This window comes from Podarcis muralis, chromosome 11, assembly GCF_964188315.1.
Source record: "Podarcis muralis chromosome 11, rPodMur119.hap1.1, whole genome shotgun sequence".
Taxonomy (NCBI): Eukaryota; Metazoa; Chordata; class Lepidosauria; order Squamata; family Lacertidae; genus Podarcis; species Podarcis muralis.
Window position 1 is genome coordinate 10919910 of NC_135665.1, and position 27661 is coordinate 10947570.

A 27661-nucleotide genomic window follows, 5' to 3' on the forward strand; every position below is an offset into this window, starting at 1 on the left:
CCTGGCCTGGCTTTGCACTGCAAAGTTTGCAGCAGCACGTGCAACAAAATGGCGTCTAGCATTCAAAAACCTCCTCAGCTTGCATTGACTAGCCACACACAAGGCATGCAAGCTCCACCCCCCAGTCGTTCTTAGACTTCTTATTGGGTGAGCAACACAGCCAAGCAACACAGTTGGAGCCTCCCTCCCTCCCTGGCCGGCAGGGAGGGAGGGAGAGGAGCTGCTTCCTTTGAAATTTAAGGGACATCATTTAAGGGACATTTAAGGGACATCCATCAATAAGGGACAGCAGTGGGACATGTCGCTGGAATAAGGGACTGTCCCTTCAAATAAGGGACACTTGACAGCTATGGTTGCAACAGGGTGCTCCCTTCACACGCAGGAGAAGGAGGGGGACCCCAAACCCAGGTGTGCCTGCCCGTATATAGACATTTTAAATTCCCTGCCCTGGAGCTCAAGACCACCCCTCCATACATCATACATACATCACAGAAGGGGTGTAACCCAAGACCACCCCCCCTCAAACATCATACCTACATCACAGAAAAGACGGTCTACAACAGAAATTTGAATGTTGTTGTTTTTCCATTCTGCCAGGTTATCTGATAATGCCTTATCTGACTCCCTTTCCTGGTGGTCTTTTCTTGGTAGTCTGTCACCCTTTGAAATGGTGATGACTAAATTCCTGTAACAAGGAAGGTTTTTTCACCTCCTCCCTCCTTGCAGAGAAACATTTGGTCAGCTTGACAGTCAAAATGGTTTCAGGACTGTCTTCCTGTGCTGCTTCAGACATGTGGTTTATATATTTACGTACGTGTTTGCTTGGTACATTTATGAACATTTAATATATAAGACCTTAAAAGTCTTATTACACTTGTATTTGTATTTGCATGAACAAGACACAAGGCTAAACAGAAGGGGAGCAAATTATTGGCTGGTCGGCCTGGACAGCTCAGTTGTTTGCCAAGGCTGCAGGTTTGATTCCAGTATGGGGCAGCTGCATAGTCCTGGATTGCAGGGGTTGGACTAAATCAAGCACACCCAACTCTCTAGAGACTGTAATCTATTCCCAGTAAGGTAGAGATAAAGGACCCCTAACCATTAGGTCCAGTCGTGGCCAACTCTGGGGTTGCGGCGCTCATCTCGCTTTATTGGCTGAGGGAGCCAGCGTACAGCTTCCGGGTCATGTGGCCAGTATGACTAAGCCGCGTCTGGCGAACCAGAGCAGTGCACGGAAACGCTGTTTACCTTCCTGCCGGAGCGGTACCTATTTATCTGCTTGCACTTTGATGTGCTTTCGAATTACTAGGTTGGCAGGAGCAGGGACCAGGCAACGGGAGCTCACCCGGTTGCGGGGATTCGAACTGCCAACCTTCTGATCGGCAAGTCCTGAGCTCTGTGGTTTAACCCACAGCACCACCTGCGTCCCTTACAGTATAATAAAACTGGCAGTGATCTACCCATTGTCATTGCCCATATTTGTTGAGCTTTTTTTAGGAACGATTGACCAGAGTTGTTGAGCCGTTTGGGGAGAGGATTGCACATGAAATCGCTCGCCCAACAGTCCACTGACCTCCCTCCTCTGCCCACTCTGTTGCAGGCACTGGGAATAAAACCTTTCACAACAGTGCAGGCTATGGCAATGGGACGTAGCGCCGGGGGCGGGGCGTGTCACAATCGCTCAAGAGCAACTGGATGATCACTGCTTTAACTACCGCAATCAACTGGGAGCACCATGGCGATCTACCTGTCGATCACGGTCGACCAGTTGGACATTGTTGGACTAGATGATCCTCAGGGTCTCTTCCAACTCTACAGTTCTGTGATTCTAGGTCTCACATACTCCTTCCTGGTGGATGGACTTGGCTAGGTGGCTTCCAAAGCTGGTAGAAACCATGCATCCTGCTTTGAGCACCTTGGAGGAAAGATAGAAATGTAATAAAGTGGGTTCTCCTTCACAGAGAGCACGTGTTGCGGTGGGGGCAACCATGACATCCCCTGTTGCTGGGCGGGTTAGTATGGATAGCCACAAATTTGATTAGGCACCTCCAATTGTTGCTGGGGAGAATTTAATGTTGCAAAATTGTTTGATTGATGGAGGTGCTATTTATTCCCTGTTGAGCTGCCTCTTTTCGCTGTGCATATCGGATCACCCTCCCACCCTCCCTTTATTTAGGGTTTGTTGGTGCTGACCTTGCTTTGCCTGTCCTGGGGGTCATCTGCTTTTGGGGCAGGGGCCTGGTAGGAATTTTTACCATTTGGCTGATTGGCTGGTGCCGTTTGGTTTTTTGCCTACTGCGTAGCAAACCGTCACAACTTGTAAGGTTGTGGTTAGGCATTGGTTAATTTTGGTTGGTGGAGGGGATGTGGTTGGCTGTGCCTGCCCCTCCAATGCTGCTGCTGCAAGGGTATTCCGTTAAAGCAGGGGTCTGCAACCTTTAAGACAAAAAGAGCCACTTGGACCTGTTTCCGAAGAAAAAACAACAACTGGGAGCCGCAAAACCATTGCGACATTTAAAACAAATATATCTCCGGAGCCGCGATCTGACAGCGGGCGGGAAGGTGACGTCGGGACGGTGCGTGACTAATGCACGCACCGCCCCCATGCGACATCACAGCCAGTACAGCGCCCGCCACAGTGAGGAGTGTCGGGGCGCACAATGCGCCTCCTCCCCTCGCTAGTATCCGCCCCGGAGCCGCGGCAAAGATGTAAAAGAGCCACATGCGGCTCCGGAGCCGCGGGTTGCAGACCCCTGCGTTAAAGGAATCCAGGGGCTCGCCATGCTCTTGTCTGCACCCCTATCAAGAGCCCTTGGGAGCATTTGGGGAGAGGTGTGAGCTTGGCGCCCAGCTCTATTCTCTCCCCAAAAATGTTTATCCTTACTGACTTCTGCAGGCTTGCGGTTGTCGGTTCTGCTTTCGGTGCGTATTGCGTATCTCCGGGCAAGCCAAGTTTTAGACATTTTCAACAAAATAAAAGATTGCCCAGGATTTTAACTGATTTTATACCTATCGTTGGGGTTTTTTGTTTGTTTCTTTGTTTGTTTCTTTGTTTTTTACTGTTGCTATGATAATTGCTTTTGTTTCTGATGTTTTTGATCTGTTTTATATTTGTTTTATGGTTCTCTTTTGTGGGCTATCGTGAAAATCTAGATTAATAATAATAATAATAATTGTGAGTGATCTAAATGATCAATGACTTAGATCAAGGGGTCAAAATAATGTACAATGTGATTCTTGTTCTCAGCACTCGTAAAGCATTTTGAGAGAACTGACAAATGCAAGATAGTTTATATAGGTGCCAGGTTTATTGCAGTACAGTTGGCTTTCCCCTTCTATTCCTGAATCTAGCCTATTTAGATTGAAGTTGTGGCTGGCTTTAGTAATTTTGAATTCAGTAACTGCACTCTGTAAAAAAAAGAGGCAATAATCTCTCTCCTAGGATCTTTCTTTTTCCACTACCCAAGTACAACTGGAGGATTAACTCATTTCTGTTACAGATCCCTTGTAGCTTTTCTTACTCCTTTTCTCTCTCTAGCGTGTCTTACAACAATTATACAAAGCTCAGGCATTCAGAGGTTTCTCAGTACTATATTTATAGCACTGAGAGCACCTTCGGCATAATCCACGGGAAAGAATCATTGTTTAGATTATTGTCAGTGAGTTTGCTTTCATTATTATTATTTTCTTTTGTGCCGTTCAGCACGGATGAAATGGAAGATGCCACTTTACGTAGGTATCCCCCCTGCCTGCAGACGGAACCATGTGGCGTTTATTCTTCATAGCCATGTAAGTGAAAATCATTTTGAAGCCAGGAGCCTGGTATTCTTCGAATTTTACTGCATTTCAGCCTCTCTCAGTGGACGGATCCATAGAGCTTTTCCATGTTTCGAAAGATTGCAGAATACAAGAGAGCACTTAATAATATGCTGAGCTTTGAAATGGAAACAGGTAACGGGGACTGCTAGATCACTCTCAGAAAGTGAGACTGGGTGTATCATATGGGTTTAGTGATTAAGGCTGCAACCCAAATCCCACCTACCTGGGAGTAAGCCCCATTGAATTCAATACTCCTGTCATCTTTTCTCTTTTCAGAGAATCAGCTGTGGGGGATGGGAGCGATCAAGATCAAGGGTGGGATGAGGGAAGTTGACTTGTGCCCAGGGCCGGATTTAGGTTTGATGAGGCCCTAAGCTACTGAAGGTAATGGGGCCCTTTATATGTCCAGCTGTCCTTTGTCAACAACAAATTGTCACTGTTTTTTGTGTTGAATATATGCTATGTGGTAATTTCTGGACCTGATAGGTATCTAAAGCCATTTGCACATGCAGAATGTAGGCACCCTATATATAGAAATGAGCAAACCAGTGATATTTTAGGGTTTGGGCTAGCAAGCGGGGCCCATTACTTACATCATAGTAGCCTACACAACACAAAACACTGTTGCTGTATGTTTTATATGTTTTTTACCTTATATTTTGGAAATGTACATCCAGGTGTTTTTTTTCTTTAAATTTTTTTGGGGCCCCCAAGAGAGTGGGGCCCTAAGCTATAGCTTGTTTAGCTTATACATAAATCCAGCACTGCATGTGCCCTGGGTGGCAGATTAAAAGGTAAAGGTAAAGGACCCCTGACAGTTAAGTCCAGTCGCAGACAACTTGGGGGTTGCAGCACTCATCTCACTTTAGAGGCCGAGGGAGCTGGCGTTTGTCCGCAGACAGTTTTTCTGGGTCATGTGGCCAGCATGACTGAGCCACTTCTGGTGAAACCAGAGCAGTGCATGGAAACGCCATTTACCTTCCCACCAGAGTGGTACCTATTTATCTACTTGCATTTTTGGCGTGCTTTTGAACGGCTAGATTGGCAGGAGCAGGGACTGAGCAATGGGAGCTCACCCCGTCGCGGGGATTCAATCCACCGACCTTCTGATCGGCAAGCCCAAGGGGCTCAGTGGTTTAGACCACAGCACCACCCGCGTCCCTCTGGGTGGCAGGCTAGGAGGGTGCAAACGGGTGCAACGTGGAAGAGAGAATAGAAAAGAAATTAATGGGACAGAGCTCCTAATTCGCCCTAACCTTCCCCTGTATTGCAGTCCTGATCTGACTTCCACACCCATTTTGTTCAAAACAAAATAATACTAGGGATTCCAATAAGGTCATCCATAGATAGCAATTATTGAATGTTAGCTATATTCTTATATGTGTTCTGATCATTTGGGAGTACTGTATTTTTTGCTCTATAAGACTCACTTTTTTCCTCCTAAAAACTAAGGGGAAATGTGTGTGCGTCTTATGGAGCGAATGCAGGCTGCACAGCTATCCCAGAAGCCAGAAGAGCAAGAGGGATTGCTGCTTTCACTGCGCAGCGATCCTTCTTGCTGTTCTGGCTTCTGAGATTTAGAATATTTTATTCTTGTTTTACTCCTCCCAAAACTAGGTGCGTCTTGTGGTCTGGTGCGTCTTATAGAGCGAAAAATACGGTATTTAGCTAGGTACTTTCACTGTTTGCCATTTCCTGTCATCCTATCTGCTTTGGGAGAGTCAAAGGCAAGGTCTGTTGGTTACTGGGATGGTAGAGGGATTTACTAATATCGAGAACTGAATATTGGGAGTGTGAGGGATGCCTGGATCCTGGCCTGAGCACTGCAGTCAAAGCCAGATCCATTAAAAAGGCAAAAGTGACTGGTCAGTGCTTGTAACCCCAAATTTATTTTTATTTTTATTTTTTTTAATAATATTTATTAGGCATTTCCAATTATAACAATATCAAAAACAAAACATCCCAATTTAAAGTCTTATTTTCCAAATCATCTTTCCAGGACCTCCCCTCCCCTCCCCCTCTTGCATTCCAATTCTTACAAATAAGTTCAGCAATTTCTTATCCCAGATTTTAAACTTAGTGTCATTATCCCAATTTAAAAATATTAACCCACCTCCTAAAATCGACTTAATCCCTTCCACGCGTTCTCCCCTTTAATATACATAATAGATTAAAATATAATAAAATAAAATGTAGTTTTACACCCTTTGGATTCCAAATTTCCCTCCCCCTTTCCCCGGTTGCGTCCCCAATATTTCTCAAATCTAATGTCTTCCTGTAGCTCCCACATTATTTTTTTTTTTTAAACCATAGTCCTTTACCAGTCATTTTTAATTTTGTATATCCAATCTTGGAAGGAGTCTATCTCAAAAGGGCCCATTTTTCCCATCCAGACTTTTTTATACTTGGGAGTGAAAACTCCAGTTTTACTTCTTTATACTTTTTCTGGATGTTCCAAATGTTCCCGCTTCCAGCTTTATCCATTTGTCGATTGTTCTTGTTGTTCTTGTTGATCTGTCTCCTCTTTTTCCCCTCCTTTTCTTTTCCTATTTTCCTGCACAGATGATCCAATTCAAAAAGTCTCTAAATTCCTCTGCAAAGGCTCTGTTATTCAGGAACCAAACATGATGCCAAATCCCTTCCATTCTTCGGTAGATAAGTCCATTGTCTGCTTTACATGTGTAAGCCTCTGTAGCCAAAATAGTGTTCCATTTCTGCAGTTTCCCAGGAGATAAAGAGTTCTGTTCAAATTCAGTGCTGACAACTTGTAATATCCCTCAGCTCCTCTAGGTGAATTGCAATAACTCAGTTCCCTTCCAGATCACAACCAGCAATCATAGTAACTTAGTATTCCTTGTTTTAAACATTCTAAATCCAAATTATAACAAATGTAACCGGTAAAGTCCTTGCAACAAAGTTCTTTTTTGTTCTTCTGCTTTGACAGCTCTTTGACAGCTGTCAAAACCTCTCCTTGTCTTCTCCGGGCGCTCTAGCTAAAACGCTCCCAGGTTCCGTGGGGGGGTTGCTTTTTAATTCACTTCCACTATTCTCCTCCAGCTCAGTCTTATAATTTTCCGTCGCGAAATTTGATAACTTTTTCAAAATAGGGTTGCACTCGATCTTAGATGTTAAGTCCTTTGCTTTAACTCCTCTACAACAGGGGGGGGGGGGCTGACTTCCTTTTTACGCCCTCCCCGCTCGTTCCAAATTTTTTATAAATTTTGTCCTTTTTAATCCAAGTTCCAATTACTCACGGGTTATACTTTGAGTCCGAATTTCCAATGGAAGAAGTCAGCGCTCTCCGTCGAATGGCATGCGGCTTCACTCGGCAGGGGAAGCGGAGTACTCAAAGCACCCCCCCCCCTGTCACCCGTTCCGTAGCCTTTAAAAAGGCTCCTTCGCGGGTCGAGGGGGGGCTTAAAAGGTGCCAGCCGAGTCACCATGTCCATGGGTTTCAGCGCCCATGGTTTTTGAGGGTCTCCGCGTCGCCGGAGCGGGAAGACCCAACCCCTGCCGAGCAGGCTCCCTCCGGAGCTCGGAGGGAGTCCGCCATTCGGCGATGGCGCCAACCCGGAAGTCCTGTAACCCCAAATTTATGAAGGGTATTAGATTGAGGAAGACAGTCTTATCCTATCATATTTCTGAAAGGTTCAAGAGTTGCTGCTGCTGTTTTTGTTCTTCAGAAAGCAATAAGCAGGCACAGCCCTTCCCCGTTAGACAATGTCAGGATTTGGGGTGGGGGAGTAGATAACTTACAGGGCCCAAGCAAGGATAGCAAAATTTATAAGCTCCATGCATTTTCCAGTGCTTGTTAGTCATACCCAATGGGCCTGGTTTGGGAGGAAAGACTGTTAATTTGCGGTATGTCAACCCTCTTTGGCTCTTCGATGAAACACACTATGCAAGTATAGGACAAATGACAGCAAAGTTTGAACACTGTCCGCTCTAATTTCAAAGTGCAGATTTCAGAGTGGGAGTTTGCTTACAGTTTATTATCTGAGACCAGTGGAGATCCCTGGCATCTTGACTTTGTTGGATAAACCCTCCACAATGGCAATTTCCAAAGAGACAATTACGAAATTATGAAATTGTGTGTGTGTTTGTGTGTGCTCCAGACCAAAAGCTTCCATAAATGTGATTTGTGTTACCATTGTTTGAATACAAATTAAGCTAATACGTTACTGCTCATTCTTCTTTCTCTGTATTCACAGCTTTATATCCTTGGCGGCACAAATGAAAAAGAATTAAATGACCTCATGGGAATGAAACTGATAAATCCTTCTGACAGACAGCCGAGTAAGTTTCGTTAAGTTTTTGATGACGCGCCATTAAATTTGAACCCGTTCCCATCACTCAGTTCCGCACCACTCTCACCATTGTGAAGAGGCAAGTAGAAAGTTCTAGGTTTCCAAAATCATTTATTCTTCACAGAACCAACTAATCATTGAACACACTTCTCTAACGTTAGTTTTGTGTGCTGGATATTCACATAAAGTGTTACTGTCCAGCTTTTTTTAAAAAAAACAAAATAATTCAAACTCAAAGTGCATAACTTCCTCGCTCGCCTGATTTCATTGCTGAATATGCTCTATTAGTTTGTCTCATGAATCAGTATCACAGAATGAGTTAAGCCTCATAAAACTGATTTCACCAAAGGTAAATTTCTATACGCTATAAATCTTGTAGCCTTATTGGAGTTCACCGATTGGGTCTGCATTGCTCCCGGACAGGAGGAAGGAAGTCAAATGACACCGAGGTTGGTTCAAAGAAAGATTTTATTCTGCTCTCCGGATAGCAGAAGGCACTTGTGTGATTAGCCCACAGCAAGTCCAAAGAAACGAGAAGTTTCATGCAGTATATATTTCCTCCAGGCACCCTCTCCCTCCTTCCCCAGGAATCCAACCACGTCAGCCTATGTATGCAGGTTGACATCACAGGTGTTCCTGCTCCGGCACTCTTAACCATAAAAGGGTATTCCTTCCTGTACTTCTGACCATAAAAGGCTATTCCTGTTCCTACTCTTATCTTGGAGCAAGAGGTCACCAACTCCAAGAACACTGGGCACTGTTCCCAGACTAGGTCTGTGTTTCAGAGTGTGTCCAGAACGTAAGATAAGACCTAGATGTGTCATCCCTGTTCTACTGGAACAGTCAAGGCCATCCTTGCCATCATGAACTGATAAAGGAGAGGGCTCTGAGCACTTGTTTATTCAGCCGGGTTTTTGTTTATACATTGACTCAGAGCTCAAGTTAATGGATTTTAGCTAAGGAAAAATAGGGGTTTTGGTGCCTGTTTCAAACTGCCTGCACAGTCAGTTTTGGGTTTGGGAAACCCATTCCTTCAGACAGTGCAGAGCTAAATGGACTGACTCCGTAAACGGCAGCTTCTCAAGTTCTTGTGTAATTAGGGTTACATTACAATCTGGATTGCCTTGTAGATATGGAATCCACCTTCCTGCAAATTTGTACCGAAAAAGACTGAACTATGGCAATAACTGAGCAAATGTTTGAGGGAGACCTTCTGGGGCACCCTCTTCTACTCTTCTGCAGTGGTACCTCAGGTTACAGATGCTTCAGGTTACAGACGCTTCAGGTTACAGACTCCGCTAACCCAGAAATAATACCTTAGGTTAAGAACTTTGCTTCAGGATGAGAACAGAAATCGTGTGGCAGCAGCAGCAGGAGGCCCCATTAGCTAAAGTGGTACCTCAGGTTAAGATCAGTTTCAGGTTAAGAACGGACCTCCAGAATGAATTAAGTTCTTAACCCGAGGTACCACTGTACTATGGTTTTGCTGGGCTGATTATTATTTCCTTTTGGTACCATTTCAATGCTATTGCTTGTTTTCATGGTTTTGTGTCAATTTGCAAGGACATCCCTGTGCGGCAAAACTTCCCTTTCTCTCCCCCCACATGCCCCCCCCCCCCATATCTGGTCTGGAGAGTAGGGGAACCCTATACAGCATCTCCTCAGGCTGCTTTCTGAAAAGCACTTGTTTGTTTGTTACATTTATATACCACCTCTCTCTCCCCCCCCCCCCCGATCTCAAGGGGTTGGACATGGTTCTCCTCTTCCTCATTTCATCCTCATGACAGCCCTGTGAGGCAGGTTAGGCTAAGAGATGGTGACTGGCGCAAGGTTGCCCAGTGAGCTTCGTGGCTGAGTGGGGATTCGAACCCTGGTCTCCCAGGTCCTAGTCCAATGCTCTAGCCCAGGGGTCAGCAAACTTTTTCTGCAGGGGGCTGGTCCACTGTCCCTCAGACCTTGTGGGGGGCTGGACTATATATTTTTTTAAAAAAATGAATGAATTCCTATGTCCCACAAATAACCCAGAGATGCATTTTAAATAAAAGCACACATTCTACTCATGTAAAAACACACGGGTTCCCAGACCGTCCATGGGCAGGATTTAGAAGGCGATTGGGCCGGATCCAGCCCCCGGGCCTTAGTTTGCCTACCCATGCTCTAACCATTACACCACACTTCTCTCTCATGGCCTTATGCAGAATGGTGGGAATGGGGCTATAAGTGTTTGCTCCCTTCTTGAAGTGGTTTTAATTGCTGTGATTAAACTTTATTTAATGGTTGTTTGTGTTTTCTAGCTGTGGTTTGAGTGCTTCATTGTTTATTGTTATTATTAGGTTTATTACCGACTAGGGCAGGTTAGGGCAATATGAAATACAATGTTAAAACCATGTAAATCAATTACTGTTCTTGTCAAACTGTCTCTTTTCATTATAACATTATCAGCAATAGCCAATTAAGTTATACTCAGAGTACATCCACTGAAATCAATAGACTTTAGTTTCTTTGTCCATTTTAATGTTATTTTTGGTTCTAATTTGTGAGAGACTACAATCATGTTTCTCTGTTAGAAGAATGGGCTTGGATATCACTCATTGTTTTAATTTATTCATTAGCCACATTGAGCTCATTAAGGAAAGACAATATATAAATGCTTTAAATCAATTGATAATCCAAAAATATAAAAGGGTTTTAAACACAGGAAGAGAAAGAGAACAAATTACAGTTCATCGGACAACTTGTCACTTCTCCTTGACTGATAAATGATCACAGAATTATCACAGAAAGGGGATTGATAAGATTATTGCTGACTTATAATGATTGAAAAGCACTTTGAACATTAAAACTGTTGTAGAAATGATTGATATTTGAAATCCATTTCAGAGGTTCTTCCAAGTAGTTAACTACATTTTATGCATCAAAGGCTTGAGAGGTCCGTATAAGCTACTAATTTTATTTTGCTGTGAGCATTGGAACATTATTTAAAAACAAGAAACAAATCCTCCTAGATCTCTCTCTGTAAATTATGACAAATAAAAACAGTGAACACCATAATGTTAGCATTGCGGATATAATGGAATTACTATACATTGACTTGACCCTTGCCATTGTGCAGAAGCAATGTAATTTGTGGCTTTATTGAAAGCCATTGAACACTCATATGTTCCTGAAGAATAAATGTCACTATTCCACCCCATAGAACAGAGTGAGAAATTAGTGCCTGGATTACTGCATATCAGCATAGATCTACTAAAGTAGACTTTATACTAAATGTGCTGTTGCAACCAAAACTGTAGGGCCATATGTAGTTCTCTGTTCAGGGATGCGGGTGGCGCTGTGATCTAAACCACTGAGCCTCTTGGGCTTGCTGATCAGAAGGTCAGTGGTTCAAATCCCCGCAATGGCGTGAGCTCCTGTCACTCTGTCCCAGCTCCTGCCACCCTAGCAGTTCAAAAGCACACCAGTGCAGGTAGATAAATAGGACCGCAGTGGCAGGAAAGTAAATGTCATTTCTGTGCGCTCTGGTTTCTATCACGGTGTTCCGTTGTGCCAGAAGCTACTGTTAGGTCCATCATAAGATGTCCGCCAACTTCTAATCACAGATACCAGTGGCCTTCAAGCAAGCAAACTTGCCTTATTATCACTCCCTAGCATCCCACTGCCAGAGGATTGCCTCCTTCCATTCACCACTTTGCCTCCTCCAAGTGGAAGAAACCTGGGCAGTGCTGAATGTCACATCCATTGCCAGGTGTGTCCTGCTGGAAATAGAAAAGGGCTTTCCCCTTGGCCTGCCTTTATATCTACTCAGTTGCCAAGTGCTTTTGTGACATCACAAGAAATCCACAGCCAATGGCAACAGCTGTGGAGGCATCATCTTCATTGCTTTGAGCCTCACAATGGCAAGAGGACCTATCAGTGATTGTGTGCTTGTTTATTTGGGACATGGGTGGCGCTGTGGTCAAAACCACTGAGCCTCTTGGGCTTGCCAATCAGAAGGTCAGCAGTTCGAATCCCCATGACGGGGTGAGCTCCCGTTGCTCTGTCCCAGCTCCTGCCACCCTAGCAGTTCGAAAGCACACCAGTACAAGTAGATAAATAGGTACCGCTGTGGCAGGAAGGTAAACGGTGTTTCCGTGCACTCTGGTTTCCATACGCTATCCCATTGTACCAGAAGTTGTTTAGTCCTGCTGGCCACATGCCCTGGAAAGCTGTCTGTTGACAAACGCCGGCTCCCTCGCCCTGAAAGCGAGATGAGTGCAGCAACCCCATAGTCACCTTTGACTGGACTTAACTGTCCAGGAGTCCTTTACCTTTTACCTTTCCACCTCCCATTCCGCCACTTTGGGTAAAATGGGATGTGCCGCATGGCCACCACCATCTAGGCTGCTCACCCTACCCCACCAACATCCGCATTGGTTTTGGGCTCTGCAAAATCTCACATGATTTCAGCATGATCTTGCCCCAAATCAGCACAAATGCTGCCAGTAGGGCAGGCAAGGAACTGGCTGGGGCACCGCCTGAGGCAGAGTGGACCTGCCTCATTCTACCTAATACCTGGGCCGGCTCCATCTCTGTTACGTTTAGCAGAACATCACAACATTCTGCATTTCTCCTCCCACACTCCGCATCTTTGGCAGCCGCGTGGGATGGAGAGGTAACTGTGAAATTTCCGATATCATGAAACGTATTACGTTCTGTTCAGTTGTTACAAAGAGGGGGGTAGAATTTAAAACACACAGCTGTTGTTTTTGACAGCTGGATGTTCGGCAACGTATCTGTTATTAGTGCTTAGACGCCACTCTCTCAGACTAAATTTTGTCAGCAAACATAAAAAATGACTTTACTTTTAGACTTATTTATATATTGTATTTCCATACTGCCTTTCTTCCGAGGCACCCAAGGTGGCTATAATATTGTAAAAATAAATATTGAAAGATATAAAGTGTTACGCTGCTGACGTGAACATGCCCTCAGTCTTGGAGGAAGAAAGCCATAACATTTTTGCTAGGCTCATTTATCACCTGCAGAAGCTACCAAGCAACCCTTGTATATGCATAATGGTAATTACGTTGCCTTGGACAAAACAGACCTCACGGTTTTTTCTTAACGATCAAATGGTAAGCTGTTGATTTCTTTTTAACTGAAACCTAGTGCCGAGCCAATGGATGTTTCTGTCTCTTTTCAGTTATGAAGGAGATTCTTTCAGAACTGGGAATCCAGGGAGTAAGCAGCAGGTATTGTGTCTGTCATTCTTCTTTTCCTCTTATACATTCTCAGAGGGAAAGGGGCCGGAAACACCAATTATTCTTGTAATAATGGTAGTTTGTATGTAATGAAATAGTAAGGAAAACCTCTCCTGTATAACTGTGTGTGTGTGTGTGTGTGTGTGTGTATATACACGCAGACACACACACACACACACACACACACACACATATATATATATAGGACGTGGGTGGCGCTGTGGGTTATACCACAGAGCCTAGGACTTGCCGATCAGAAGGTCGGCGGTTTGAATCCCCGCGACGGGGTGAGCTCCCATTGCTCGGTCCTTGCTCCTGCCAACCTAGCAGTTTGAAAGCACGTCCAAGTGCAAGTAGATGAATAGGTACTGCTCCGGTGGGAAAGTAAACAGCGTTTCCATGCACTGCTCTGGTTCGCCAGAAGCTGCTTAGTCATGCTGGCCACATGACCCGGAAGCTGTACGGCTCCCTCGGCCAATAAAGTGAGATGAGCACCGCAACCCCAGTCGGTCACAACTGGACCTAATGGTCAGGGGTCCCTTTATCTTTACCTTTATATATACACATATATATATACACACACACAGAGAGAGAGAGTATATATATATTTATTTGGTTTTTCAAATTAAAGTTTTATAATCACATATCCAACATACAACATAAAAATAAGATTCCAAGGAATCTCCTGGATTTCCCTCTTCCCCTTTGTGGGTCCTATTGTTAGTCATTTCCTCCTGCATCTTTTTTGATAATCCAGATCTTTTACCTCTCCACTGTGTCCAAAATACACCAATTTTTCCAATCCTACTTACGATTTTAACTGTTTACAATGGTTTTTAAGATAAATTATAAATTTCCCCCATCCTTATTAACATGTTGGTCTTCCTGATTTCTGATCCTTCCGGTCATTTTTGCCCTTTCATCATAACCCATCAACTTAATCTGCCATTTTTCTCTCCCGTATATATCAACACAATGAGTTTGGGATTGTTCCCGCAGCTTTTAGGCTGCAACCTATATCCACTTCCCTGTGATCGAGCCCCATTGAACTCAGTGGGACTCAGTGGGAGCAGACATGTATAGAGTTGACTTGTTAGGCCACATGCTTATACACCAGAGGTTAGGACTCCAACCACTAATGGCCCCAGCCAACAAGGCCACTGGTCAGGGATGATCAGAGTTGTAGCTCAGTCTGTATAACATTTACTGCACATGTAACTTGTTAAGATAGAGTTGTACATTTATCCACTCCATGTTTACAGTATCTCCAGGCTTTGTCTCGCACATGGCACCTTAGTATGTTTGTTTGAATGGTTACAAGTCTATCTCTATTCTAGCTATTATTCTAGTAAATTTGGTTTTATACTTATAAGCCAGTTTGTGGTGGTGTTGTTTTGTTGTATTATTATTACTGTCACCACATTTGATACTTTGTGTATAAACTTACTAGTCACCATATATGTCATTTTTCAGTTAAGCATTACAGTGGTACCTCGGGTTACATACGCTTCAGGTTACAGACTCCGCTAACCCAGAAATAATACCTCAGGTTAAGAACTTTGCTTCAGGATGAGAACAGAAATTGTGCTGCGGTGGTGCGGCGGCAGCAGGAGGCCCCATTAGCTAAAGTGGTGCTTCAGGTTAAGAACAGTTTCAGGTTAAGAACGGACCTCTGGAACAAATTAAGTACGTAACCAGAGGTACCACTGTACGGGATAGTGCACTGCATAAATCTAAAACAAGCAAACAAAAAGCGGAATAAAGGAAAATCCCACCATGAGAAAAACATGGTAAAAAAAGAAGCAAATCATCATACAGTAATGTTAAAAAGAAATATGGACTATGGAAATTTGATGATACAGAAAGGCAAGCCATAAACCCATCACAGCCTTAATGCAGTATTACAGTGGTGCCTCGCAAGACGAAATTAATTCGTTCCGTGAGTTTTGTCGTCTTGCGATTTTTTTTCGTCTTGCGAAGCACGGTGTCGGAAAAGTTTTGGAAAAGCTTCAAAAATCACCAAAGTCTTCAAAAACCTCAAAAAAGGCTACCACACCGCGTTCTATGAGTTGCTCCTCGAAGTCAAGTCGCAACTGTATTAACGGTGTTAAAAAAAAGGAAACAAACTTGCAAGACGTTTCCGTCTTGCGAAGCAAGCCCATAGGGAAAATCGTCTTGCAAAGCAGCTCAAAAAACAAAAAACCCTTTCGTCTTGCGAGTTTTCCATCTTGCGAGGCATTCGTCTTGCGAGGTACCACTGTATTCTTCATAGATTCTATTAAAACCTGTGGCACATAGATTGAAGAAAACGAGCTTGAAATTGGCACGCTAGAATCCAGTGTTCAGATGTTGCTTTTTGCACGTGCAACAATAGAATTGTTACCACGGGCAAAGAAAATGTTTTCTTGTTTCTCAAGGGTTCCATACGAACATGGTCAGGTTATCTGCACAGTTTCCAAATGACGAGAGATATCTGGTTGCTCACATACAACACCCCCCTGTGCCTATAAATATCTAGCTGACTTCCTTTTTACATAATGGGATGTTGATGAAATAAATTGCTTGAAGACGTCAAAGGGAGGGATGGGTCTCTGACTTTTTTCAAAGAAGCTTGCTGTGGATGGGGAGAGAAGAGGGAGAGATTAAGGATTCAAGGACAACACCGACAAAATCCTCAATTCAGGTCCTGCCACTAGCAAAATGTCCGTCATTTCAGCTATTCCTAGTATATATTGTTACACACACACACACACACACACACACACCAGTCTCCAACGTGGGATCCCAGGGAGTTGAAGGCACGTACCCAGGGTCTGTGTTTCCTTTTGGTAAAGATGAGGCACAGCGGAGAATGTGGTGTCTTTATGATATATGGTTTATATACAAATCTATACTGTACAGCCTGAGCCTTGGATGGCGGTATCCACAGCAGTCACACTCCAAGAGGTTCTGCCCTCCTCTCATAAGCTCAGCATTGGATTCAAACAACCCCCAGCTATAGCCCTCTAAGTTTCTACTAGACCATGGATAGGCAAACTAAGGGCCAGGGACCGGATCCGGCCCAATCGCCTTCTAAATCCGGCCCGCGGACGGTCCAGGAATCAGCATGTTTTTACATGAGTAGAATGTGTCCTTTTATTTAAAATGCATCTCTGGGTTATTTGTGGGGCATAGGAATTTGTTGATTTTTTTTATTTTTCAAAATATAGTCCGGCCCCCCACAAGGTCTGAGGGACAGTGGACCCGGCCCCCTACTGAAACAGTTTGCTGACCCCTGGTCTAGACCACTACTTCCTTCTCTGTTAAAAAGGTAAAGGTACCCCTGCCTGACAGGGCCAGTCGTGTCCGACTCTAGGGTTGCGTGCTCATCTCGCTCTAGAGGCCGTGAGCCGGCGCCGTCCGAAGACACTTCTGGGTCACGTGGCCAGCATGACGAAGCTGCAGCTGGCGAGCCAGCACCAGCGCAGCGCACGGAAACGCCGTTTACCTTCCCGCTATAAAGCGGTACCTATTTATCTACTTGCACTTTGATGTGCTTTCGAACTGCTAGGTGGGCAGGAGCTGGGACCGAATGACGGGAGCTCACCCCGCCGCGGGGATTCGAACTGCCGACCATACGATCGGCAAGTCCTAGGCACTGAGGTTTTACCCACAGCGCCACCCACGTCCCTTCCTTCTCTGTTGCTTAACTCCTAATGCTGGCCTATTCTAAAACACATGGCTTCCCTATATCTGTACCCCACCTATTCGCAAGCTCACACACTGAATTCCTTTCATGCTTTGTGTTCTAATGGCTCATTACTCCGCAGGCTGCCACTTCATGCAGGAGCACAGACTGGCTAGGGCTGCTATATTTTGAAGAGTCAAAAAGAGGATTCTAGGACGACTCTCATTTTAAATACCCCTGCTATATGCTAGGGCTATAGAAGCTGAAATACATTGCCGAAGGGGGCAGGAGAGGAGAAGAGGAAAGCAAGTCTTCAACCACAAGTTATGTCTATGTCTCATCCAAAAAGTACAGCCAGAAACGTTTTGGCAAAAAATTTTTACAAATCCACCCAGGCAGAATTTTTATCCCTGAGAAAGAGGACATGTCCTGGAAAAAGAGGACACATGGCAACCCTAAGCCTGGCTTAGTTCTTAACACATGTTAATTTCCTAGGATTTGGAAGTGTCTCTTTTTTCTTATTCTTTTTTAGTGGTGAAAAGAAAAGAAAAAGAGAAAAGTGAATGAAAATGAAAATAAAAGAAAAATGCTCAATTCCATCTCTATACATTAGTATGCAGATATAATTTTATTATCCTAGTAAAAAAATATTTATCAATAACCTATATTCTGTATAAAGTCATCCAAATATCTTTATATTTATCCAAAGGAAGTCTGCATTTATAAGCGGTCTGTTCACATGTTGCTACTATTGTCATGTTGTCAAGCCATTCGTTAAGGGGAATCATATCTCTGGTCTTCCAGTTCATCAGTATCCGTCTCTTAGCCACCATTAGGGCATGTCAAATCCAATTTTGCTGTCCTGTTATCAATTTCCATAAAATAGGTATATAGTTCAAAAGAATATTCACCTCTGAAAAATCTTATTTTTTTTCATAGCATCTTGTTTATATAGTATGTGTCTAATACATATCTTAACAAACAGGTCTAACAACCAGTTTTTAGCACTCCAGCCTTAATTAAATTCTAACACTAGCTTAATCTGGAATTTAGGGTGTCTTGTATCCACAGATTCATAACAATATAGATGAGAGACACGTTCAGGAACGGCTTTGAATCCCTTAAGCAATTAGCTTTCCAAAACCTTATCTCCAATTACGTGCATATTTTATGTGCAAAGCGGGTGAAATACCTTCTCTGCCTCTCTCTGTCTCATTATGATCGTGTGAAATTAGTATAATCCTAAAATCAATCTAAACCCCACCCCCCTCATGTTTGAATGTGCAGGTTTACTCCCACCAAAATCCCCAAAGTGAAATATGAATTGACAGAATCTCCTTTGCTATGTGGATCCGTTTCTCCACCGCCTCCTGTTCTGGTAAGTGCCTTATTTCCATTTTGCCTGATCAAGAAATCTTTACAATTTCTCCATGCTGGACGTAGGAACATGTGAGAGGCTTCTTTGCCTTGCAGCTGAGCGCCTGTGGATTCGCAGGATATGTTTAACACTGTGACATTACACCTTAGGTGTGCTTCAAGTATCTGAGGGGATCCCTGTGTGTATCCGCCAACCAGTGGCGTAGCGTGAGTTGTCAGTACCCAGGGCAAGGCAAGTAATTTGCGCCCCCTAACCCTCCACAGTGGCACCCCCCCAGTGGGCGGTGACCCGGTGGCTCGGATCGGATTCGCACAGCCAGCACTGCAGTGAGAGAGAGAGAGAGTGAGCCAGGTAGGGGCAGAGAGCTGCGAGTGCGAGCGCCCCCCCCCCCCGATGTTGCGCCCGGTGCGGCCGGCCCCCCCTGCACCCCCCACGCTACGCCACTGCCGCCAACTCACCCACCTCCCAGCGAAGAACAAGATCTTTTGCTGAAAAGGCAACAGGCCAGAGCCGTCTTTCCCATGCGGCTTAGTGGTGCGTTGCGCCAGGGCACCAGCCTCTCAGGGGTGCCCTAGCAAGTGGGGGAGCTGCGCGGCTTTGCCGGCAGCCTCCCCTTTCACTGCATGCCTTCCAGCTGTGCCCTGTCAACAATATGGCGGGCAGGCAGGCAGCTTCCCTCCCAAGCCTCTATGGGGATCACCCTCCCACAGAGGCATGGGGGAGAGTTGCGCGGGGGTGCACTCCCATGGCTGGCAGTGTGCAGCTTTGCTCCCCCCACTATCTGTGGTAATTTGGGGGCGCTGATCGGATATTTGCACCCTGGCGCCGCATCTGCTAAAGACGGCCCTGCAAAAGGCGCTGTTCTAAGTGTGCCTTAAGTGAGGTGTGACCCAAGAACAAGCACACAAACCAAATTTTGGAAAAGGGAAAGTTCATTTATTGAAACTGAAGAATAAAAGGAGTGTCTCCACCCACATCATTCAGCCCGGACACTGAGGTCCAGCTCCGAGGGCCTTCTGGCAGTTCCCTCACTGCGAGAAGTGAGGTTACAGGGAGCCAGACAGAGGGCCTTCTCATTGTTGGCGCCTGCCCTGTGGAACGCCCTCCCAGCAGATGTGAAGGAAATAAACAACTATCTGACTTTTAGAAGACAACTGAAGGCAGCCCTGTTTAGGAAAACTTTTAATGTTTGGTGTTTTACTATGTTTTTATAGCAGTCCAGAGTGGCTGGGGCAGCCCAGCCAGATGGGCAGGGTATAAATAAAAAATAATAATATTGTTATTAAAAGCATATAAAGAACTGTGCAGTTTTAGGACTAATTTAAGTGTGGCAAGATGGGCATCTAATTGCAATTCTAGATGCATTTGATTATAGTCCTGACACGTTGATAACTCTTAAGCAAAACAATTTAAGATATTCCATGCTAGGGACGCAGGTGGCGCTGTGGGTAAAAGCCTCAGCGCCTAGGGCTTGCCGATCGAAAGGTCGGCGGTTCGAATCCCCGCGGCGGGGTGCGCTCCCATTGTTCGGTCCCAGCGCCTGCCAACCTAGCAGTTCGAAAGCACCCCCGGGTGCAAGTAGATAAATAGGGACCGCTTACAAGCGGGAAGGTAAACGGCGTTTCCGTGTGCGGCTCTGGCTCGCCAGAGCAGCGATGTCACGCTGGCCACGTGACCCGGAAAGTGTCTCCGGCCAGCGCTGGCCCCCGGCCTATAGAGTGAGATGGGCGCGCAACCCTAGAGTCTGTCAAGACTGGCCCGTACGGGCAGGGGTACCTTTACCTTTACCTTTACCTTTATGCTAGGAGAAGGAAAATGGTGAGGGTTGGAACTATGGCGGACTTTCATACAAATTTGTAGAAATCGGCAGAGATTGCCAAGTTATACCTTTTTTCTGGCTCTAACTGAGCCACTACTTGTCAGCAGAAGGATAAAAATGTTGGGGGGAGCCTCTTAATCAGACTCAGGAGTGGGGTGCCTTAGGCCTGCAAGGTCTCTCGCTCTTGCTCTCCGCTCCGAACCCGAGGCATCAAAACCCTTCTGCAAAGCATCATGGCCTAAAATGAAATGAAAGCTGTCTTTTCGAGGGCAGAGCGAAAGTGACACGGCAGAGCTAAAAACGGCCAATAAACTTTTTTTTAAAAAACAAACAAACACACAACTGCCTAAATGCGCTTTTCCCTCTCATAGTTGTATTATATGAGGGAGGGCTGTTAGTGAGATCCAAATCAAAGGTGACCCATAGTGAGAGTGTTCCCTTACTCTCCTCAGAAAATGGTAAGGGGGCATATTGTATGTTTATGACTCATCTTCCCTGCCACTGTCGCCACCCCAGGCAGTTGTGCAGCATGGCTTCAGCTTGTTAGAACACCTTTTTGATACACAACCCTTGAGCCTTGCCATATAAAATTTATAATCACTCCTAGCCAGGGGGACCGCTTTGCCCACAGTGCTAGATAAGAATTCTTCAAGACCAGTATACCCCCGAACATTTCTTCAATGAAAATAGGGGCGTATTATTATTATTATTATTATTATTATTATTATTATTATTATTATTATTCCCTGCCCATCTGACTGTGTTGCCCTAGCCACTCTGGGTGGCCTCCAACACATATAAAAACATCATAAAACATTAAACATTAAAAAAAACTTCCCTACACACGGCTGCCTTCAGATGTCTTCTAAAGGTTATATAGTTACTTATCTCCTGGTCTCCAGGTTTGCTTAACTGCATACCCTCCAATATTTCTCCAATATTGGGGACAAAGGAAAAGCGGAATATTCCGGGATCAAAACAGAAACCAGGACTGTCCCTAGAAAATAGGGGCACCTGGAGGGTATGGACCTGTGTCAAGGATGCATCCGGTGGTTTGCCACTGTTGTTGCCTGCCTGTTCTCCTGCATTTAAAGCCAAGGTATCTCTGTCATGTCATGAGGTATTCAGTGGAGACCATTAGGTCAGAGCAGGAGAAAATGCAAAAGGGGAATATATATATATATATATATATATATATATATATATATATATATATATATATATATATATCCCTGGGTATACCATGGCTTATGCCAGGCCCCAGGCCACTGAGATGAACCAGGTTCTGGTGCCATAGGTCATCCTCGCAGGGGCATCGGTGAAAAATAAGACAAAGGTAAAGTGTGCTGAATGTCTTGAGCATTCTTCCTTTAGTGCCGTAAGCCTTACGTTAATTTAAAAAGAATGACTTCCTGCCAGATGGATTTGACATATGTATCTAGGATTTCTGCTTGGTTGGTTTTTGGAAGTGTTTTTTTTTCCATCAGAAAGAAAGAAAGAAAGAAAGAAAGAAAGAAAGAAAGAAAGAAAGAAGCAATGTTTTTCCTAGAGAGTAGTAAGGAAAGAATACTATTTCATACCCTCCAACATTTCTCCAATTAAAACAGGGACGTCCCATTCCACAATGATAATTTTACTATTTATACCCCACACATCCGACTGGGCTGCCCCAGCCACTCTGGGCGGCTTCCAACATATATAAAATAAAATATTGAACATTTAAAAAAAACAGCAACACTTCCTTATTCAGGGCTGTCTTTAGATGGCTCAAGGGTTGGATAACTCCATACCTGCCAACATTTATCTGATGAAAATAGGGGTGTCCGTGGGTGGCGCTGTGGGGTGATCTCCCATTTCTCAGTCCTTGCTCCTGCCAACCTAGCAGTTCGAAAGCACGTCAAAGTGCAAGTAGATAAATAGGTACCACTCTGGTGGGAAGGTAAACGGTGCTTCCGTGCGCTGCTCTGGTTTGCCAGCAGTGGCTTAGTCATGCTGGTCACATGACCCAGAAGCTGTATGCCGGCTCCCTCAGCCAATAAAGCGAGATGAGCACTGCAACCACAGAGTCGGCCATGACTGGACCTAATGGTCAGGGGTCCCTTTACCTTTACTTTAAGGAAAAGTAGGACACTCCAGGTTCAAATCAGAAACCGGGATGGCTTCTGTAAATCTGGGACTGTCCCTGGAGGGTCTGCTATTTCCCCTACTGAGACAGGTAATATTTCACAGGCTCGTGGTTACTGCATCACTTCCGACCCCCTTGGCAACCTGTGCTATGGAGCACCAAGAGATATCCTGCCTCAAGAAGTAGATTTTGGGGTATCATGAAAGACGATTATATTCTTACCCCACCTCACTTGGATTTCTGCCTCTGGACCAAAATAGCCCAGGCTGTCTCTGACCCACAGAGCCCCAACATGGTAATTTGTTGGCGATGTGGCTGATTCCTGACACTGGGCAGCAACAGCAAGGAGAGACATAGCTTTCTTTTCCCGCAACACACCCACAGCCCAGCTTCCCGCCCTTTGGATTAAATGCTAAATTTGGAAGTGTGGGAACTGCCCCTTGACAAAGAGGCAAAGGTGGCAGTTTTGTTAAAGGGGGAAAAAACCCCTCCAGAACCCCAGTTCTACTGAGACCAACCAAGATGTTACAAAAACACAGCAGGCTTTCAAGTTCTCTAGAACTTCACCAGGCAAGATGTCACACAGGGTACTGTGTGAGGGGGAAACAAAGCATTTTTCGAAAGCTAGGTTAGTGCTGTAGCCAAGAGATCGACTTGTAGACTTAATTCGATTTTCAAAATTGAAAAATTGAATTGTCTTTTTCTCCTGTGAGCTTTCCACGTTAACACGGGGTGCATGATACAGCTGAAAGCCCATATCTAACTCAGGGTGGATCTTCAGACAGGAGGAAAATGCTATAAATTAGTCAGAAATTAAATTGTTATGACAAAAGAGTGGGGAAACGCTATGTAAAATCGCAAAGACTTTTTCTTTACTCTGCAGCGCCATCTGGTGTTGCATGTTTATAACACATTCAGAGTGCTGTTTTTTGAATAGCTGAGTTCGAAGTATTATTATTGTAAGCTGTCCTGCAATAATATAATACTTGGGACTCAGGTAGTCAAAAAACAGCACTCTGAATGTGTTATAAACGTGCAACACCAGTAGTGATGTATGGAAGTGAGAGCTGGACCGTAAAGAAGGCTGATCGCCGAAGAATTGATGCTTTTGAATTATGGTGCTGGAGGAGACTCTTGAGAGTCCCATGGACTGCAAGAATATCAAACCTCTCCATTCTGAAGGAAATCAGCCCTGAGTGCTCACTGGAAGGACAGATCCTGAAGCTGAGACTCCAATACTTTGGCCACCTCAAGAGAAGACTCCCTGGAAAAGACCCTGATGTTGGGAAAGATGGAGGGCACAAGGAGAAGGGGACGACAGAGGACGAGATGGTTGAACAGTGTTCTTGAAGCTATGAACATGAGTTTGACCAAACTGCGGGAGGCAATGGAAGACAGGAGTGCCTGGCGTGCTCTGGTCCATGGGGTCACGAAGAGTCAGACACGACTAAACAACTAAACAATAACAACAACAAGCTGTCCTGCAGTCAGTTTTGATTAAGGGTGATGTTTGCAAATTTTAAACAAATGGATCCAAGGGCATAGTTGATTTCATGCACACATATCGGGGTGCTGAGATATTCCTTGAGATGCTTTGCGACTGCTAAATTCTGCAGGCTGCTGTTGTGTAAGTACTGATTCCCATGCACTGGTGCAACTGGAGCAGTTTTGCCCACATGCCTGCCCCAGAGTATCAAACAGCAGGCTTAAAATTTAACAAATATAAATAAATGAACCCTTTTTCTAGCGCAGCTGTGTTTGCCATTCTTGTTGTGTAAGGGAGCCCTTAGAAACCCTTCAGGTCTCCTTTTTGTACTTCTTCCAGCACTGCAAGAGAAAGTCTTTGCCTCTCTATTGATCTACATATATTGTCTCCTGCAGATGTGAATTGAAAAGCATTGCTCAGATGCTATTTCAAATAAACTATTTGCTGGAGGGACCCATTTAAACGATCCTTGAATCATTTGCTTATATACATTTCCCGGCTTGCCCCATTATCACCATTGCTTAGCAGATTAATTACTCTGTACTTAATTTGCTTAGCAATTAAACCACCAATTAAATATTTGTCTACATAACATACTCCTTGGCAAATGAATTAATTAGTAGTGAACGTTGAGAAATGACTTGTTAGGCAGGAGGGCATTGTGTTTAAAAGAATAGGTTTGGTTACATTGTGCTACGACTTATTAAGAATAGCTTTATTAATTAAATAAATGCCGAGGATTGGCACTAATCCCTTTAGGTGCTGGAACATAAGATAGGATAATCAAATGCAAAATCAGAGGGAGATCTCCTAATAAGTTGTTGCAGAGGGGGTTCGACAGGAGGGTGAATGAGAGAACAAGATTATGGACCACTTTAATTCTGGATCAATATTGTAACAACAATATTCATCTCTCCCTTTTCACTGCCACCAATGAGGCAATAAGTGTGCCAAAAAGGGGACTGCGCTATGAGGGGAGAGAAATGTGACTCTTTACACTGAAAGCCTGCTGTCTCTCATAGTAGAGGAGTTGATTTTTAGAAAAGAGGCGGCCGGGGTGTGTGTGTTAATCCTTATTTATAGTAGCTCATATTAACTAATACTTAATGGCTTTCCACTCAGACACCGCAGCTGCAGGATTTACGTTCAGTGCGTAACCAAGCAATGGACATGATTACAAAGGCCTTTACTTTGCTGGACTCCGAGTTTCAGAAGCTCAGCACGTAGGTATTGTTTGGCATCAATGGAAATGTTGTTTCTTCTTCTTCTTGATCCTCCACTCTCTTTTTTTTATTCGTTTTTGTCTTTAACAATTGTCATCACAAATAAATAATGATCATATACACATAGTCCCCAGACTTCCCTCCACCCCTCAGTGGTTTCCCTTGTTATTGTTTTCCAACTGCATCTTCTACTGTTCTCCATATTTACTTAATACAGTGGTACCTCGGGTTACATACGCTTCAGGTTACAGACTCCGCTAACCCAGAAATATTACCTCGGGTTAAGAACTTTGCTTCAGGATGAGAACAGAAATCGTGCTCTGGCGGGGCAGCAGCAGTGGGAGGCCCCATTAGCTAAAGTGGTGCTTCAGGTTAAGAACAGTTTCAGGTTAAGTACGGACCTCCGGAACAAATTAAGTACTTAACCCGAGGTACCACTGTACTCAAATCTCACCATAGTCCTTGTTACATTGCAAGTGGTTTTTTTATAATCCTGCCATTGTTTTTAATTGTTTACAGTGTTTTTTTAAGTAACAAATAAATTTCCCCCATTCTTTATTAAATTGATCATCTTCTTGATTTCTGATCTTCCCAGTTATTTTCACCATTTCGGCATAGTCCATCATTTTTACTAGCCATTCTTCTCTTGTGGGTACTTTGTCTTCCTTCCATCTTTGGGTAAATAACATCTGCGCAGCTGTCATAGCATACATAAACAATATTTTCTGCTCCTTTGGTATTTGTGGACCTAGAATTCCTAGTAAAAAAGGTTCTGTTTTTTTCACAAAAGTAATTTTAAACATTTTTTTCAACGCATTATAAATCATTTCCCAATATCCTTTTGTCATCTTGCATGTCCACCACATGTGGTAGAATGTGCCTTCTTTCTCTTTACAATTGTTTCATCTAATGCACGGTTTCCCAAACTTGGGTCTTCAGCTGTTTTTGGACTACAGTTCCCATCATCGCTGGCCACTGGTCCTGCTAGCTTGGGCCGATAGGAGTTGTAGTCCAAAAACAACTGGAGACCCAGATTGGGTCTCCAGTGAAAGACAACGGTGGATGTCTTTAGATGATTGAAATCAGCATATGTTTGACAATAAGTTATAGAAAGTTTATTGCTGTGGGGGGACTTCCGGCGAGGCAGCATGGCGGCAGCAGCAGAAGAAAAGAGCTCCTGAAGCCAGCCAGAGTAAAAGGCTCTGGTGACCGATTCCCGGACCCCCCAGAACTGCTGCTGCCAGCACTGCCAACGGAGAGGAACTGGGGGTGCCCGGGCATCTATCAAAGGAGCCAAAACACCCCCCCACGACCTTGATTGAGCCGGAAAGGCACCCGACCCCCCCCCCAACAGCCGAGAGGAGCTCCAAAACCCGGAGGACAGTGGAACTAACGCAAAGAGGGAGAAAGAAAGGGAGAGAGAGGAAGAAGAAGAAAGAAAGAAAAAGGAGCCCCAAATTTACCGTTGCTGCCCCCATCTCTGCCGACGGGAAAGCAGAGGAGAGGTAGGTGAGCACGGTGAAGGCAAAATAGGCTTCGGGGAGGAAGGAAAAAAAAAACAAAAACGCACGTGGCTGAGCCCTACCGGGAGCTCCAGCGGCAAGGAGAACACAGAGAAGCTGCATAACAAAGGAGACCACAGAAAAGAAAAAACAACCTCCCCCCCCCTTTTTTTTAACACCCCCTTTTTTTAACCCTTTCCTCCCCCTCCCTCCCTCCCTTTAAAGAAAATATATATATACATCTTTCTTATCCCTCCCCCCCCATATACCTACTTTTACCACTTTTCTTTTTAAAAGAGGGGCCACTGCTGCTGCAGCCACCCTTTATTTGAATCTTTACTTTTATTTCTATCTTTTCTACTCACTATTTAAAGACACACTTTTCCACACACACATCCTCAATTTAAACCTCATTTTATTTCCACCTCAAACCCCCCTCTTAAGATTTAAAATGGCAGTACCCAGAAAACAGCCCTGAACCATCACAGGCCATTTCCTGGGACTGCCACTCCGCCCCAGACTTTCCACTCTCTTTTACCTACCCTCTTTTACCTATACTTTACTCATTTAAAAAAAAATAAAAATAAAAAGCTTTATTTAAAGACACCCCCCCCTTTTTTTTTTTTTTTACCTTTAATTCTCATTTTTATCTTTTACCCGTACATTTTTGGTTGCTTTTCTGCAGACGGAGAGTGGTGGCGGTGGTTGGGGGGACATATTATTATTATTTTTTAAAAGACAGAGCAGAGCCATACAATTATTCTTCTTTTCTTTCTCTTTTTAAAGCTCTTGTTCGCCTGCTCCTGAGGGGGGAATCTTTCGCCCCCAGCTACGACCACCACTCTCTTTTAAAACAAAAATTTCCTCCATATACCCATTTGGAGAACAAAAAATAACTGCATGGTTTTGTTTGATTTGTTTTTCTTAAGAATAATATTTCCCCCTGGTTATTGTTGTTATTTTTTGCTTGTGGGAAAGTAATTAAAAATGGAGGAAAATTAAACATATACCCTCTAATCTCTTGCATCTCTACCTGCTAACCCCCTTCCCTTTATATGAACTGTCTGTCCGTTAGTATACCCATCTCTACTTACC

The 27661-nt window shown here is 44.3% G+C and overlaps 1 protein-coding gene across 2 annotated transcripts in view; it reads left to right on the forward strand.

Annotated features, from left to right (window-relative positions):
- The window catches only part of LOC114606797 (kelch domain-containing protein 3-like), an 80752-nt gene that overhangs the window by 30515 nt on the left and 22576 nt on the right, over positions 1-27661 (forward strand). For both annotated transcript variants that reach the window (XM_028749363.2, XM_028749362.2), the window contains exons 12-16: positions 3704-3789; positions 8031-8115; positions 13309-13357; positions 18321-18411; positions 24964-25064. In XM_028749363.2, the coding sequence (XP_028605196.2) occupies positions 3704-3789; positions 8031-8115; positions 13309-13357; positions 18321-18411; positions 24964-25064 (412 nt within the window). The remainder of the gene's footprint in view (positions 1-3703; positions 3790-8030; positions 8116-13308; positions 13358-18320; positions 18412-24963; positions 25065-27661) is intronic.